The 14,536-nt window shown below is 46.0% G+C and overlaps 2 protein-coding genes across 2 annotated transcripts in view; one reads left to right on the top strand and one right to left on the bottom strand.

Moving 5' to 3' along the window:
* The window catches only part of PCBD1 (pterin-4 alpha-carbinolamine dehydratase 1), a 15,342-nt gene extending 10,470 nt beyond the window's left edge, over positions 1-4,872 (top strand). Inside the window, exons 2-4 of the mRNA XM_023537858.1 lie at positions 2,481-2,612; positions 3,102-3,182; positions 4,311-4,872. Of these exons, the coding sequence (XP_023393626.1) occupies positions 2,481-2,612; positions 3,102-3,182; positions 4,311-4,409 (312 nt within the window). The 3' untranslated portion in view covers positions 4,410-4,872. The remainder of the gene's footprint in view (positions 1-2,480; positions 2,613-3,101; positions 3,183-4,310) is intronic.
* Positions 4,873-7,343: 2,471 nt separating this feature from the next.
* SGPL1 (sphingosine-1-phosphate lyase 1) overlaps positions 7,344-14,536 on the bottom strand; it is a 54,867-nt gene continuing 47,674 nt past the window's right edge. Inside the window, exons 13-15 of the mRNA XM_023537856.1 lie at positions 11,603-11,749; positions 10,501-10,621; positions 7,344-9,963 (exon numbers count right to left, since the gene is read on the bottom strand). Coding sequence (XP_023393624.1) covers positions 9,823-9,963; positions 10,501-10,621; positions 11,603-11,749 — 409 coding nt within the window. The 3' untranslated portion in view covers positions 7,344-9,822. The remainder of the gene's footprint in view (positions 9,964-10,500; positions 10,622-11,602; positions 11,750-14,536) is intronic.

Below are 14,536 nucleotides of genomic sequence, written 5' to 3'. Positions count from 1 at the left end.
GGGCTTAGTAATCGCCCTAGGCGGAGGTGGGGTGGTGGGACTAGGGCCAGGGGTTGAGGGACAGATATCGTTCCCCTCCGGTTCTATTCTGTATTTGGGGAAGGGAGGTGGGGTAGGCGGAGACACCTGTGTGTGTGTGTGAGGAGGAAAGACTGAATTTGTGTGTTCCTCTGCATGCCTGTTTACTGCCCTTCCGGCTTGCTCTTCTGGGCGCAGGAGCTGGCCACGCCCTCTGTGCACCCGTGTTGTCCCCGGCCTCGGAGCCAGCCCCTGGGACCTAGTTTGAGGCCTTCACCTAAGCAGTGGGGACATGATTGATTGCTCAGAATCTTCTATCCTCCAGGCTAAGTTTCCCCCAACACCGAGGGTCCCAGGCCCTGTGCTCACCTGTGCTTCAGCACCCCCACCCCAGTTAGAGAGGTGAAGGTGAGACCTGGGGGCAGCCAGAAGAGGGGTAGGCCCCAGAAGCTTTACTTCATAGCCCATTTCTTGCTTGAATGTGTTAGGAGCAGTCCAGACTGCAGTGACACCTGGGAGGGCATTTTGAAGGCTGTGGCTCAGAGGCAGAGGAGGTACTGAGTGAGGCTGACTGTGAGGTGCACCAAGGACCCAAAGATGCAGGGTGTGGGTAATCAGTAACTCCTTACACACTCTCCCAGAGGCCCAGGCCAGGCAGGCCTGGTCTGTGATTTACTAAGTAAACACCACCCCTTCACCCTCTCTGAGGGGCTTGTCGGTTCAGCCCCAGGCTGTGAGTCTTGGGGGATTCCGAAGACTCTAAAGAGAAAGGGAGCTCCCAGGAGTACCCACCCACTCCTTTCAGAGCCAGAGAACTAAACGGTGGGCTCTGATGCCTTGGCTGACATCGGGTCATCTGGTTGCCTGGATACGTGGACCAGGCTTATCAGCCACTGAGAAAGGGCCAGCTTTGGAATAAAGATGGGGGCTGGGCATGTGATGTGGATCTCTACTGCTGTCTCTAGACTTCCGGAGCCTAGGAGAGGAGACAGACCGAGTCAGATCTTCCAGAGAGAACACGGGTTTTCAGGAGGGAGAAAAAGACCGACTCCTCAGAGTGCTGCAGTACTTTTCCGATTCTCCCCAAATCTGCCCCGCCCATCATAAGCCTACTTGCCCCAGGAAGCCTCCTTTTAAAAATGCAGATGACATTCCCTTATTAAAGTGTCCCACGGGCTCCTCTCGCTGTTGTGAAGTGGAAGTTCTGGTCTCCTTTTACCCATGAAGCCAAGGAGTTGAGTGTGTGGGGTCATCTGGCTGGAGAATGGCAGAAGTGGGGCTTGAACCAGTCCTGCCAACTCAACTCATGGCTTCAAGTCTGTGGCCTGCCTCATAAATGCTAAATTTAACCTCCCTCACATTCTCTCCCCAGACCTTCTTAATCTCATCTTTCATTTAGCACTCTACAGTTTGTCCTTGGTTAGTTCTACTTTAGGAGCCTAACTCTGGGATCCCTTAAGCTCCCAGACGTGGATCTTCCCAGAGGATGAGACCTTTACTTCCTTCTGTTCTCTGAAGGTTCTGCTCATGGCCTGAACTGTACCAATTTGGGCTGCCCTGAGGGCACTTTGCACAATAGGTAAATATATGGATGGGGCACCAGGTTTGCCAGCCACTTTGGCCAAGTTACTTCCACTTTTAACAGAGCTGTGTGGCTCCAGCTTCTCAGGCCAACAGAAAAGGTGGAAGTCTGAACCCTAGGCCTGGCAGCGGGGAACCAGAGGCTGCATGGGAGCATTGTGGAGTACCTACTAGGAGGTAGTGCCAGTGGTTGTCAACTGCGATGTGGCTAAGAATCACCTGGAAGTTAAGTGCTGGGTCTTTTGCTGGCCCCAGGGAGGCAGAGGCACAGACCCACTTTGGGAACAATGCCTGTGCTCTCACTGACTGGGGGTGAGGGTGGGGAAGAGCAGTGGTCATTTCCCTCTTCAGGCCTGTTTCCTTTTCAGTACACCTGACAGTGTAACAGTAGGGGCAGAGGGATGGACTGCATAGGTCCATAATAGGAAAAGGAAGGTTGGACAGTCAGGGGGTACTCTTTTTCTGAAAGGTTGTGTTGTAATACATAAACAGCTGGGATTGGTTTTGCTTTTACTGCCTCATTAATGTGAGAAACCTAGTTTTTTGGGGAGAGGGCTCTGTAAGGCTTTGGGGGCAAGGGTGAGGGAGAAGTGTTTGTCAGTCCCAAAGATTTACATCACATCTCAGGATTTTCTGTTCTTCTGAGTGGAATGTAAAATCTAAGAACCTATCAGTGCATGAGCCAGGGCCCCACCTCCAGGGCACGGTGCCACCCTAGACACCTCCCAGTCTATTGCTTTAGACCAGCTGTCCTTTGACTGTGTCACCCCACCTCCAGAGCAGCCAGTGGAAGCTGGCTCAATTCCCCCAAAGGTCTGGGGCCCTCTCGTTTGTCCTGTACAAAGAATTGCCCTTGGGCCTCTGTTTGTTCCCTTTCCTAGGCTGGCAAAGCACACAGACTAAGTACTGAGGAGAGGGACCAGCTGCTGCCAAACCTGAGGGCTGTGGGATGGAATGAGCTGGAAGGCCGAGACGCCATCTTCAAGCAATTCCATTTCAAAGACTTCAATAGGGTATGGCACCAGGGTGGGACAGAGTTTTCTGAGACTGGGGCTAATGGGGTCACACTCCAGAACTTGTCCTCTCCCTTAAAGTCATGTTAGCCAAGACTCTCAGACACTATATTAATTCAGGAAGTGTCATCCGTGGGGATTGGAGAGTGGGTAAATGAGTCTTGGGCTCTCCAAACCTGGAACTTTGAGAAACAATCCTTAGAGGATATAGTTAAGTAGGAAACATTTTAGTAGACAGAGAAAAGATTGACCAAGACTAAACACCTTGTTAGTGACTCGAGTAACAAGACCTTCCTACTCCAGAAAGACCACCTTGAACTCCAGCCTCAGAGCCAGTGGCAGAATGCAAGGCAGAATGATTAAAGCTAGAAGGGGTTTCCTTACAGGAAGCTCATCCAACCTCCTGATTGAGGCCTTACACTGGCCATATAAAGGTGCCCAGCAGTCTCTTTCTCAAAACACTAACCTAGGTCTTATTTCACGAAATAGGCTTTTGGCTTCATGACAAGAGTGGCCCTGCAGGCGGAGAAACTGGACCACCATCCTGAATGGTTTAACGTGTACAACAAGGTGAGTGATGTGTGCCTGTTGTGCTCGGCCCTGTCCCAAGTTCTGAGAACGCCACCTCATTCTGAAGGCCCCTTCCTTGGATTTCCCTGTGCCCGCTCCTCACCCATAGGTTGACTGTCCTCTCCTGCTTCATTCATCTTCCTAGAATCAACATAAACAAATACTCGGTCTCACTCTACATTAAAGAAATGCAAATTAAAACACTGTGAGATAACCTACGGTTAAAGTAGACATTAAATAGACAGCAAGATGGCAAAATCCATGGAAGGAAAGCCCATGGGAATCAGACATATTCACTGTTAGTAGCTCTACATGACTTAAATCTTTCTGGATGTACAGAAGAATGAAAAAGTAATAAAACTGAACTAAGAAGAGCCATGCACAGCAAACAGATCAGACTGGCTGCTGAATGAACCGGAACAGTCATTAGATGCCTGCCATGTGCAAACAGCTATCCTGGATTCTTTCTAAAAACGTTAAGGCTGGAAAAGATGATCTGTAAATGGATAGTGTTTAGGAGCTGGAGTTGGTTTTGGCCTAGTCTTTCACTTTTAGGTTGCTGTAGATATTTGGATATTTCATTTACCCTATAGCTAAAGTCACCATTGTTTTTGGAGATGTAGTAGAAGATAGCAATGTTATAAAAACATGTCAGGATGGCAGACCCCAGGGCAGATTGTAGTATCTGGCTATTACAGGCAGGCCACACATATACTGCGAGTCAATTCCAGCCCACCACAATGAAGTATCACAATAAAGCAAGTCACACGAAATTTTTGTTTCCCAGTGCATATAAAAGTTATGTTTGTGCTACACTGTAACCTATTAAGTATGCAAAGCATTATGTCTAAAAAACCAATGTACATACTTTAATTAAAAAATACTTTATTGCTAAAAAAAAAAAAATGCTGTCTGAGCCTTCAGCAAGTTATAATCTTTTTTTGCTGCTGGAGGGTCTTTTATTTCAACTGGTAAAAAAAAAAATGCAGTATCTGCAAAGCACAATAAAATGAGGTATGCCTATTTTCTGGAGCTCTTGATGTGGCTGAGCTGAACAGCTAGTGCCTCTCTTTGCCCTGAGGGTAAGTAGTGGAATCAGCAGGCCCCGAAAATCTGCTTTTGTTTCAGGTCCATATCACCCTGAGCACCCACGAGTGTGCGGGCCTTTCGGAACGGGACATAAACCTGGCCAGCTTCATCGAACAAGTAGCTGTGTCCATGACATAGACCCAGCCTTTCCGCTTTGAGTTCTTCAGGGAAAGAAGTGACTGAACTGGAAATCCAGAGAGAAGGAATGGGGGAGCCCCAGAATGTGGCTACAGTCAAAATTGCCAAGTCCACCCTGCTTCCTCCATGGAGGGGTGAGTGCTTGCTGTGGAAAGAGGTGCCAGCATCACTGCCGACACCAGGAACTTAGACCTTTCCCCCGCACACCACACTCTTCATCCTTGGGGCTCTATTAAATGTACACTAATGTGAATAAGATCTTCTCATTCTTTATAACTTCCCAGCAACAGCAATGATTTTCTTTCCAGGCTGTGCCTTTGCTCCCTTTCTAATTCACTTCTCAGGAAGCTGTGATAGAAGCTATGCTTAAGACAAAATCTTATCTTAGAAAAAGCCAACCCTATCCTATGTGACAGAAACACATGTGCTTTTACGCCTCAAATAAAACTATCGTTTCACTTGGCTTCAGGCTCTAGAATCTTCTTTTCCACAGGTCAGTCCAAACAGGAGTCAAGCATTTAAAGCACTTACTATGTGCAAGGATCTGGGGAAAAGGAAATCAGACCACCCTGCCTTCAAGGAGTTCATTATCATCTAGTGGAAATAAACAGGAAAACAGTTAACTATTCCAAGGCAGGATGAATTAACACTAGAAGCAAGGATAAGAAATGAGCTATGAGCTAAGAGAATGGGAAGTGATTAACAAGGGTCAATCTGGTGGCTTCATTTGAGTTATGCCGCAAAGACCTGGATTCTTTCTTTTTCCCCCCTCTTTAATTCGCCTCCCACCTGCAACACACACTTCCACCCCTGACTTACGGATGTTGCCCATTTCCCCTTGAGAGCTGGATCTCTGAAGGCGGGGTGTCTCTTCCCACATGCTCACAGCTTGCGCCTACATCCAGGTGCACCTGGGGGGCCTGGTGCACCCGGGGTGTGAACCCAGGACCTTCTGCCTGTAAAGCAGACGTGCTAACCACTACACTATGGAGCCAGCCCCAAAATCTGGATTCTCAAGGCAGAGATGGCTGAGAGAGCATCATGAACAAAGATAAAGGAGTGCAGGGCACCTGCAATATATGGTGAAACCTGACTAGAAAGGCAATCAAGGGCCACAGTATCAGGGAGCTTTCTAATCCTGATGGTTTCTGCACTTGCTTATAAACTTAGCCGAAGTCTCAAGGCTTGCCTGCTTTTACAGTATAAGGGCAATGACTAAATCCACAGCTTAGGAAATGACAGGCTATTTACCTTCTGAGCAGTTAAGGAACAGAGTCACAGATTGGTCCTCCAACTCAGTAACTACCTAGGACAGATTACCACGGATGTGCAAGGACTGAGAGAGGGGACAAGATCAGTGTCATCTGTACCCCATGTGCATGCCACATGGATATCATTTCGTGAATGCCATTTCATTACGCAGAGTTCTCACCTATGACTCTCTAACCTGAAGCTGCCTGGGCACTCTGCTGACCTGCAAATGCTAGGGTCACTTGGAGTGGCATCTAGCAATGTCACAACCCAGTCACCATAGTCCTGCAACAAAGACCAGAAAAGAGGCAGTTGGTGGTTGAAATTTAAGCATGCTGTTGGTAAGAGGGGCTGTAGCAGGACTCCCTTCCCAGCCTATATGTTAGTAAGGATTACTACCTGTTAAGAGCTAGTTCTCAGTAAAGCTTAATATTAAAACCAAAAAGGTTCGGACAGTGGTCCCCCATCTGCTCCATCTCCGACTTAAATTTTTCTCAATGTGTTTTGATCTGATGATTGTGGATAAGGGGATAGAAGCTACCAGACATGGATATGGACTATGTATTATATCACCTTCTTGCCTCTGCTTATTCTCATGGATCGAAGATTGAAAAACATCAAACTAGAGAGCACTAGTTATATAAAGCACTTTTATGTGGGACAAAGACACAAGCAACACTCTTTAGAAATAAATGTTTATTCTAAAATTAATTCAAATAATTAAAATTATAGATGATATTGAGATTATGAAAAAGAAGAAATCACAAGAAAAATGAAGCAATTAATCTTAAGAAAAAGCTCTCAAACACCTGACTTGCTTGCCCAGGCTATAGTTGGTGGCTATCAAATTAGGCCTCCATCATTACTTCTGTGACAACTGGGTCTAGCTATAAGTGGTCTGTTGCTACCAAGAACCTAGAGAAGGCAAAGGGACTCACGGCTATAAGAAGCTGGTACAAGCATCCAGACATCATTTCTTGGATGGGCCAGGCCTCCTAACCAAGCATATCCTGGTCCCTCTCTCTCTATTGTTTACCCCAAAGCAAATAGGTGCTCATGGAACTGAGTCATTTGGCAGAAAACTATAACCAAGACTACATTCCTCAGCTTGATTCTGGCAAAGTATGAATGGGCTGAAAGCTAGAATAAAAAGCTTGGTTATCTGAATGACAGCCTTTGGAATCTGAGTGACCCTTTGGAAAGACTTTTCATTTCTTAGTCATAAATGGAATAAGACATCCAGCAGTTACAGGTGCAACGACACTCTGAGGGTTTCTATCAGCTCCCAAACCAAATGCAGGGTTTAAAGTCAGTGTCCTTGGGTTAGACAGAGCCATTGTCCAGGTAGCTGAAGACTACCTCAAATGGCTCAATCCATCATTAAGGTATAAGTAGAAGTTGGTGATGAAGATGACAGAAAACATAAGGCAGGGTCCTGGCCCTGGGGAATTAAAGACCTGAGTTCCAGAGCGCCTTAAAACAGGTATTACCATTACTCCTGGCAGAGCTATGAAAATGCTGGGAATTGGGCAGGAGTGCTGCTCATTCATTCACTTCTTTGGCCCTGATAGCCCCACAAGGGGGCGATCTCTCACCAGCAGCCAGTTCAAGAGCTGCCAGTACCCCATCTGGGATCACACATGTGTGCCTAAATAAATAAATGAATGCAACCATCCACAACAATTATGATTTGGGACATTTAATTACTTAATTGCTTTTTAAGAGATTATTGCTGCAATTAGGTGAAGGGGTTGGTTAAAGACAAAAGATTTAAAGGGGACAAGTACCATTTTCCAAGTATTAAACAATATTAAAAGTGTCATGGTAGTATGTACAGGGGACTACTTACTTCTAATGCAGAAACAAGACAGTACAGTTTTTGCAGAGTTTGTGACATCTGCTAGCAACGTGATATCACCTAGACATTCCGGCCACCTCTGCTAGAGACTGGGTGTTACTACGTGCAGATACACACAGAATGGAAAGCCCACAAGAGTTAAGCCAAACTAAGGCTCATGATCATAAATTAAAGTGGCTACAGTAGGTCCCTTTGAAAAGTACCCCCACCATCACCAACCCTACCCCACCCTGGGCAGCAATGTTGTCACAGAACAGAGGAAGGTCACGGGAGACAATAGAAGCAATAGAACACTCTGTAGGGCACATGCTTCTCCATTTTAGCAGCTGACAAACCGCAGTGGTGCCTGCTGGGTGGGTCTGGGGTCCCTGGACTTCCTCCAACATAATGAATGCACTGGAGACGCAAGAGACAATTCATGTACAGCTCTAACCACACCTCTTCTCAAGAGGTACCCACCAGTTCACAGCAACTGGAGGGAACATTACCCCCAAGTCCAAAAGATCTGAGTTTCTCCCTCTAACACACACACACATACACACGCACGCACACAGCGCCCAACCATTCTTGGAACCCACAATGGACAGGAGGAAACACACATACACACCAGCCCTGCAAAGACATGCCCAGTCACAGTTTTATGCAGGAAGTACAGTGCTAAAGAACAGTTCAGACAAAAGTGGTAAGGAGCTCGGGGAAACATCTGGTTGTCTTGGCTTTCCTGGCCACCAGCATACCAGTGAGGGAGGCGAGAAGATGCTAGCCTAAAGAGGCTGAATATTCAAGAGTCCCTGAGAAGGGTAATGGAACAGAGAAGTTTTTCCTGACTTATCCTAAGTATTCCCTTAACCAAATAAAAATCTCAAAGACTGATCCATCCCCCACCCCCTCCATGGCCTGGGTTAGGAATAGCCTACCACTGCTCCCTGCTGAGGAAAAAGGCACACAAGAGATATGTCATCATTAGGACAGTGGCTCAACCTAGATCCTGGCCCCATGCAGGGAAGAAGAGGGTAGGAAGTGGGTGCAGGGTTTGGTCCTGTCCCTGCACCACCCTGAGCAACTAGTCTTATGGAGAAATCCCAGACTCTAGGCTACAACTGACACCATCATGGTTTCCTATTCCAAAATGTTTATCTCATCCTAGCCAGGGCTGAGAAGCGTCCAGTACCTGAGGCTAAACTGCCATAGTACCTTTGGGAGCTGAATAAATGGGGAGAAGGCAGGAAGAACACACTAATGGAGAGAGAAATTTTTCCTTGCCTTGGGGGCTCTCTGACGCCCTCCTTGCACCATCTAGGGTAAATCAAGGCAACTTGTGAAGGTGCTTTGAGTCTCATACACGATGGCTTAAAGCACTGGGTGAGGGGAGGACCACACCAACTTTGGTGACATATATTTGCATCTGGGTGCTCATCCTACTCTGATTACTCAGAAAAGTATAGGAAAAGGTCTGGTTTCTGATCATCTTCAGCTCCGGAGAGGGCTCACGTGTGCTCCGAACACTGCCAGTTCAGAGGCAGCACTAGGACCAGGAAGTCCTACATCCTCTGGGAACCACATTCTTTTCCTAGCCCACGGAAACAAGAACAAACCGGTGAGAGCACAATTTCAAATAAGAATCTCCAAAGATGGTGGCAACCAAGTATCAAATAAGGACTGCACTCCAGAAGAGGACAATGGACCACTCCATACCCTGCCTTGACAGGCTGACCACTGCTATCCTGCATAATAGCAATAATGGCCTGGTCGGTCATGTCCTGGAAAAATAAAATGAGTTACAATAAAAGTCAGTCCAAGAGAAACAACTAAACTACTCAAAGAGCCAGGCTGAAAAAGCCTCCTGCTTAGAGTATACCTAACACTCACTGGAGGAAATGTGTTATGTGACTGCTTCCCATGTGACCATCCAATCTGCCTGAGATACCAAGGAAAACCTTTTTCTATCTCATAAACTGTATCCCAGCTTCCCTAAGAAATCAGGACAGGTCAGAACTGCCACACGATTCAGTGAGGTTGAAAGTTAGAGAGGTTAGAGAAGGAAATGGTTAAAACAATTCCTAGGATGACATTTAAACCAAGGGCAAAATAATTACGTAATGGAATCCTCCAGGGTCTTCATATGAAAAAAAAACACAAAAGGATGCTGAAAGGAGGAACAAGAGTTCTGAGGATCGAGCTGTCTCGTGGTCGGTCTTCCTGTGCTCTATGGAGCAAGACCAGATGTTGAAACTGTGTGGCCTCTTCAACACCCCTAGAACCTTCTGAAGCCAGAAGTTCCTCGGGGCTCGAAAGGGTCCGGGCTCAGCGGGGTTTTGGAGTGCCATTCATCTGGCTGCCCTGAGTTACAGTGTCTGTGCTGAAAAGGCTGTCCAAGAAGATGGAGGACAATTCTGCTACCTGGTTTCTGTCGACGGTGGTTTGGGCCATGCCGTAGATAGCACCCTACAAATGCAGCCAAAGAATCGCAGTCAGTGATGAGGGGACAGGAGTGGTTATGACCTCCCTCTCCCCCAGCCTTGCCCTCCATGTGCCCCCCTCTCCCCTACCCCATTCCCACCCCTGGCTGCATTTGATCAAAAGACAATGGCTTTCATTGGTACATCTTCACAAGTACTTGCCAGTCTGCCTTTCTGCCCAAAGGAACAATCCTATGGGATTTGCTATAGAAAAAGCCACTGAATACAGGTTTATTGTCATTCCTGTGTCAAATTTTTCTTTGCAAATGGACACTATCATCAACTGCCTTTGTATACCACTTCCAAATTTATAAGGTGCTTTATATATACTATACCTCATTTGAAACTAAAAAACCCTGGGAATGGGTAAGGCAGACATCATCAGCTCCAAGTAAATAAGGAAACAGGTTTGTGGATAAGGAACAGAGACAGGAACAGACTCAAGGTCATCTGATTCTTTCAAACCACCCCTCTCCCCAACACCTAAACTTCCACAGGAAGAAAAAACCCCACGTGTCCCTACCATTCCTGTGGTCTTTGCTTTAGGGTTCTTCATAATCTGAGTGACAGATTCCCGGATGTCCTTTAGGAACTGTATGGCTACACGCTTCCGGGTGTGTACCAACGTGACGCAGAAGTGAATACTACGGGTGAAGAAAGAGACATAGAGAGGTGAGCCTTGGAAAAAGGAAAAAAAAATTCTAAAATAAAGCAGCCCCCAATAAAGGAATGGACAGGTTGTTTCTTCATGTTATTTGTGACAAGTGTAGTCATCCAAATTATACCCAGCCCTGGGCATCAGGGTTCTCAAATAAATGGGTTGTCAAGCCTGGGCTGGCATGAGGTTTTCTCAGCGTGATCGAGAACCAACCTGATAGAATGAATACAGCTGGCTGTTTTGTCCCACCCCTCCCCTCAAGAACTGTTCACCAGTAGTCCTGCACCCATGTGACCACCAGCGGGATGCTTTTATCTTAGATGATAAACCCTCATGGTGATAGGGACAAAGGCTGGGGTCTTAAAGGATGTGAGGGCAAAAAATAAACTCTAACTTCCCCTGGAGAGAGATTGGGGTACAGAACGATTGTGAAGAGGAAAAAGCAGAGTCCAGATAGGACTGGCAATGGTGCCAACATGTGAGAGGATTAGGGGTATGTGGAGGAGACCAAAGTAACCTATTCTGTTGGGTAGAGTGTTTACTTAAAGGCATCAAGGAAGATTAGGTTAGAAAAACATACTAAAGAAGACAGTAGCAGGCCTGAATGATTAGGGGCCGACTGGAAGATTTTGAGCTAAGTACTACTCAAGTAACGAGTCAGTTTAGAAGAGCCACCCGATGACAGACTGGAGAGTACTGAGCCTAGAAAGAGAGTGGGGATGGAGGGATCTTATGACTGACTGCTGATCTCAAGAGGCCGCTACCTAATTTTGCCAGAGTCTAAAGCTAATGGTCTTATTTTGATACTGAATAACTCCAGGTGACAAGACAGAAATCCTATAGATATTACAGTTGCCACTATAGTGCTGGGCTCCAGCAGTTAAGCTCTACACTCAGGTCACCTTATTACCCAAGTTCTTCAAAAGTCATGGAGCAAAGGAAGGAAAAGAGGATTTTTCCAGCTTACCTGGATGGGAACTGCAACTGGTTCAAGTTCCACCCCTTAGCAGTCATCAGGTTAAATAGTCGGTAGATGTCAAAATCACGGGAACCCAGAGCAATGACTGACAACTGAGGATTCCCCAAAACAAAGATGCCTTTGATATTTTCCAGTCTTAAAACAAACGAGAAAAGGAACAAAAAGAAAATTCAGCCACATCTATTCCTCTGGTCATCATCTCTTTTAATCAACTATTGTCTCCCTTATAACACAATCTAACCCTTCAAGGCATTAGTATTCTCATCTTCCATAATAAGGTGGCTAGACTGCGATCGGTGGATCCTACACTGTACAAATATTCAAAGGCTCAGACCCCACTTAGATTCAGTGAATCAAATTCACTGGCTCCTAACCCAACTCCCAAATTATGATATGCCACCAGGGGCATCTGAGGCATAGAAGATATACTTTTTAAAAAAAAAAAACCTGCAAAAATAATCTATCTCCCAGTTTTAACAAGTCATATATATAATCCCTAAAGCAAGAAATGACATAGCAGTTCTCAACAGATTGGTATGAGACATGCCCACTGGTCACTTTCATTCACCCTCGAGACGCTGAAAAAGCCTCCCCAATCCTGGTGATACACAGAGAAACAGGCGGGTAATATGTAAACAGATGTGCTAGACAAAGCACGCAGCCTAGTTCTAGCCTTAGCTTAACCTGAGATTTCATCACCCTACTCCCTGTTCCTTCTATCTCCTCATCTCCTCAACCCTCAATTCTGTTCTTAGTCCAATGATTCTCCAAGTATGATTCCTAGACCAGCAGGCATCAGCATCCACTTCCTAGGGGACTTCCTAGAAATACAAATCCTCAGACCCTCCCCCACTGTTCCAGATGTACTGCATCAGAATTCTAGGAGTGGGGCCCAGCAATCTGCATTTTAACAAGCCCTCCTGGTGATGAGGGTGCATGGTCAAGTTTGAGAACCACTGTCTTAACCATTAAACTGTCCGTCAGCACTTGGTAAGAGCTGCCAGTTAAGACATCCTTGGAGACAAAGTGGCCTACCAATGAAGGCCAGATTTGAACCTCCAAGTCACAGCAGAGCAAGGGCTCTTATCCTCCCAGCCCAGCACCACACTCTTAAGCTGTGGTCCTAAACCCTTGGTCTCTTAGGAGACAGAAAATGGGCTGGGACTAGGAGTGCTCAGCCAGGCAGAGGCCTTGAGCCCAGCAGCAGACGAAGCAAGAGACAAGGTAGAATCCCAATCTTCCACACATACTCTGACTTGAGGAAGCGAGCAGTTTTGATGATCTGTTTGGTAGCTTCAACATAGCCGCTCTCACCGAAGTGCATCAAGGTAGCCCAGCAGGCTGCACTAATGCCACCAGGCCTTGAGCCTGCAATGGTTGGGGAAGCGTAGATGCCACCCTGCCAATCTGGATCAACGAAGAACTGAAAGCTCCTGTACTTCTTGTCACCGTATAACAGCACTGAAGAGCCTTTGGGGGCATAGCCATACTGAGGAGGGAAGAAGCAGACAGGTGAGTGTATAGTGCTATATGGCAGACCTGTCTGGAAACTCATCACACAAATTTCTCCTTCACTTGTTAGTTTCTCTATGATATGTTTCCCACTCATGTTAAAAATTCAAAGTTAGAAAGTTAAAGGGTAGAAGGAACTGAAAGGATGGAGCTGAAATTCTCTATTTTAGGGATGAGGAATCTGAGGCCCAGGAAGAACAGCACCTTGACCAGTTAATCGGTTTACTTCCCCTCCCCCACCCAGTATGTGGTTTTCCTTATTGAAGACATTACTCTGGAGTGGTATCTCAGTATGGACACAAAGATAACTTTCCCCTGGAAGCCAGGGAAGGATGGAATTCAAGTCTCTTGGAATAACTGAAATCACGATCTGACTCCCTTCTGATCTTTTTTTGCTTAGTATTACACTTTCTTTTTAAGAATATCATGGTGCTCAGAATCTAGAAGCTACTTAATTCAGCTTTAAAATAAACTGATCTAGACTTTACCTCTGTCCACAAAGTGTGGCAGGCATGGACATTTCAAACATTTGACAAGTCAAACATTCAAACAATGTTTGACAAGTCAAACATTCCTGAGCATGGTAAGTTCTTCCCTTTTTCCCAAGGACTCTTCCATCAACATACTCCTGTCACTTAGTTGCAGGAGCCCCAGGAGCATGGGAGCTGCAGCGCTAACATACCTCCTTCTCTCTCAGGAATTCCAAAATCAACCTCACTTCCACCCTCACCCAAACAACCTCGAGGCTTTAGGGAATTCTTTTATAAGGGCCACTGCACTAGCAGGTCCATTACATACAGAAATTCTCTCAGCCATAAGACATAAAGATAATAGGTTCCTTTCCACTACTGCTTTTTACCTCTATCACTATACCTTATCACCTGAATCAGCTGCCCTGGTGAGAACAAGGAGCCAGATTTAATTTTACATACTGGGGGGAAGCTAATGCTTTAACCACTTATAATAGTCAAAATAATCAATTGTCAACTTTGATTAACATTTGTTCTCTTCCATAGCTCACCTTATGGGTGTCCGCTGAAATGCTGGTCACACCTTTCACCCGGAAATCAAATGGTTGCTCCAGTGGGTATCCTGCTTTCTCCATGAAGATGATGAGGAAGCCCCCCAGACAAGCGTCTACATGAAGAGGTATTTTGTATCTGACAGCCAGCTGGTCCCAAAAAAACAAAGACCACGCGAGAATTTCATTTTAGCCCTAAAACAAAAACTCTGCAAGATGTGGGTGGAAACATGGCTATAACCATAAGGCTATCATGCACCATGTCTCCCATGTTTTAAAAAACTGGCTACTTTTGACATTCCTAATAAAAGCTCATCTTTCTAATGTAGTTAGCCTTTAAAATAATTCATCAGAAATGTGGTAGCTATTTTATATTTGAATATGCAAGG

The sequence above is a fragment of the Pteropus vampyrus genome, unplaced genomic scaffold (genome assembly GCF_000151845.1).
Source record: "Pteropus vampyrus isolate Shadow unplaced genomic scaffold, Pvam_2.0 Scaffold202, whole genome shotgun sequence".
NCBI classification, from domain to species: domain Eukaryota; kingdom Metazoa; phylum Chordata; class Mammalia; order Chiroptera; family Pteropodidae; genus Pteropus; species Pteropus vampyrus.
This window is presented reverse-complemented; position numbering and strand designations above follow the sequence as displayed.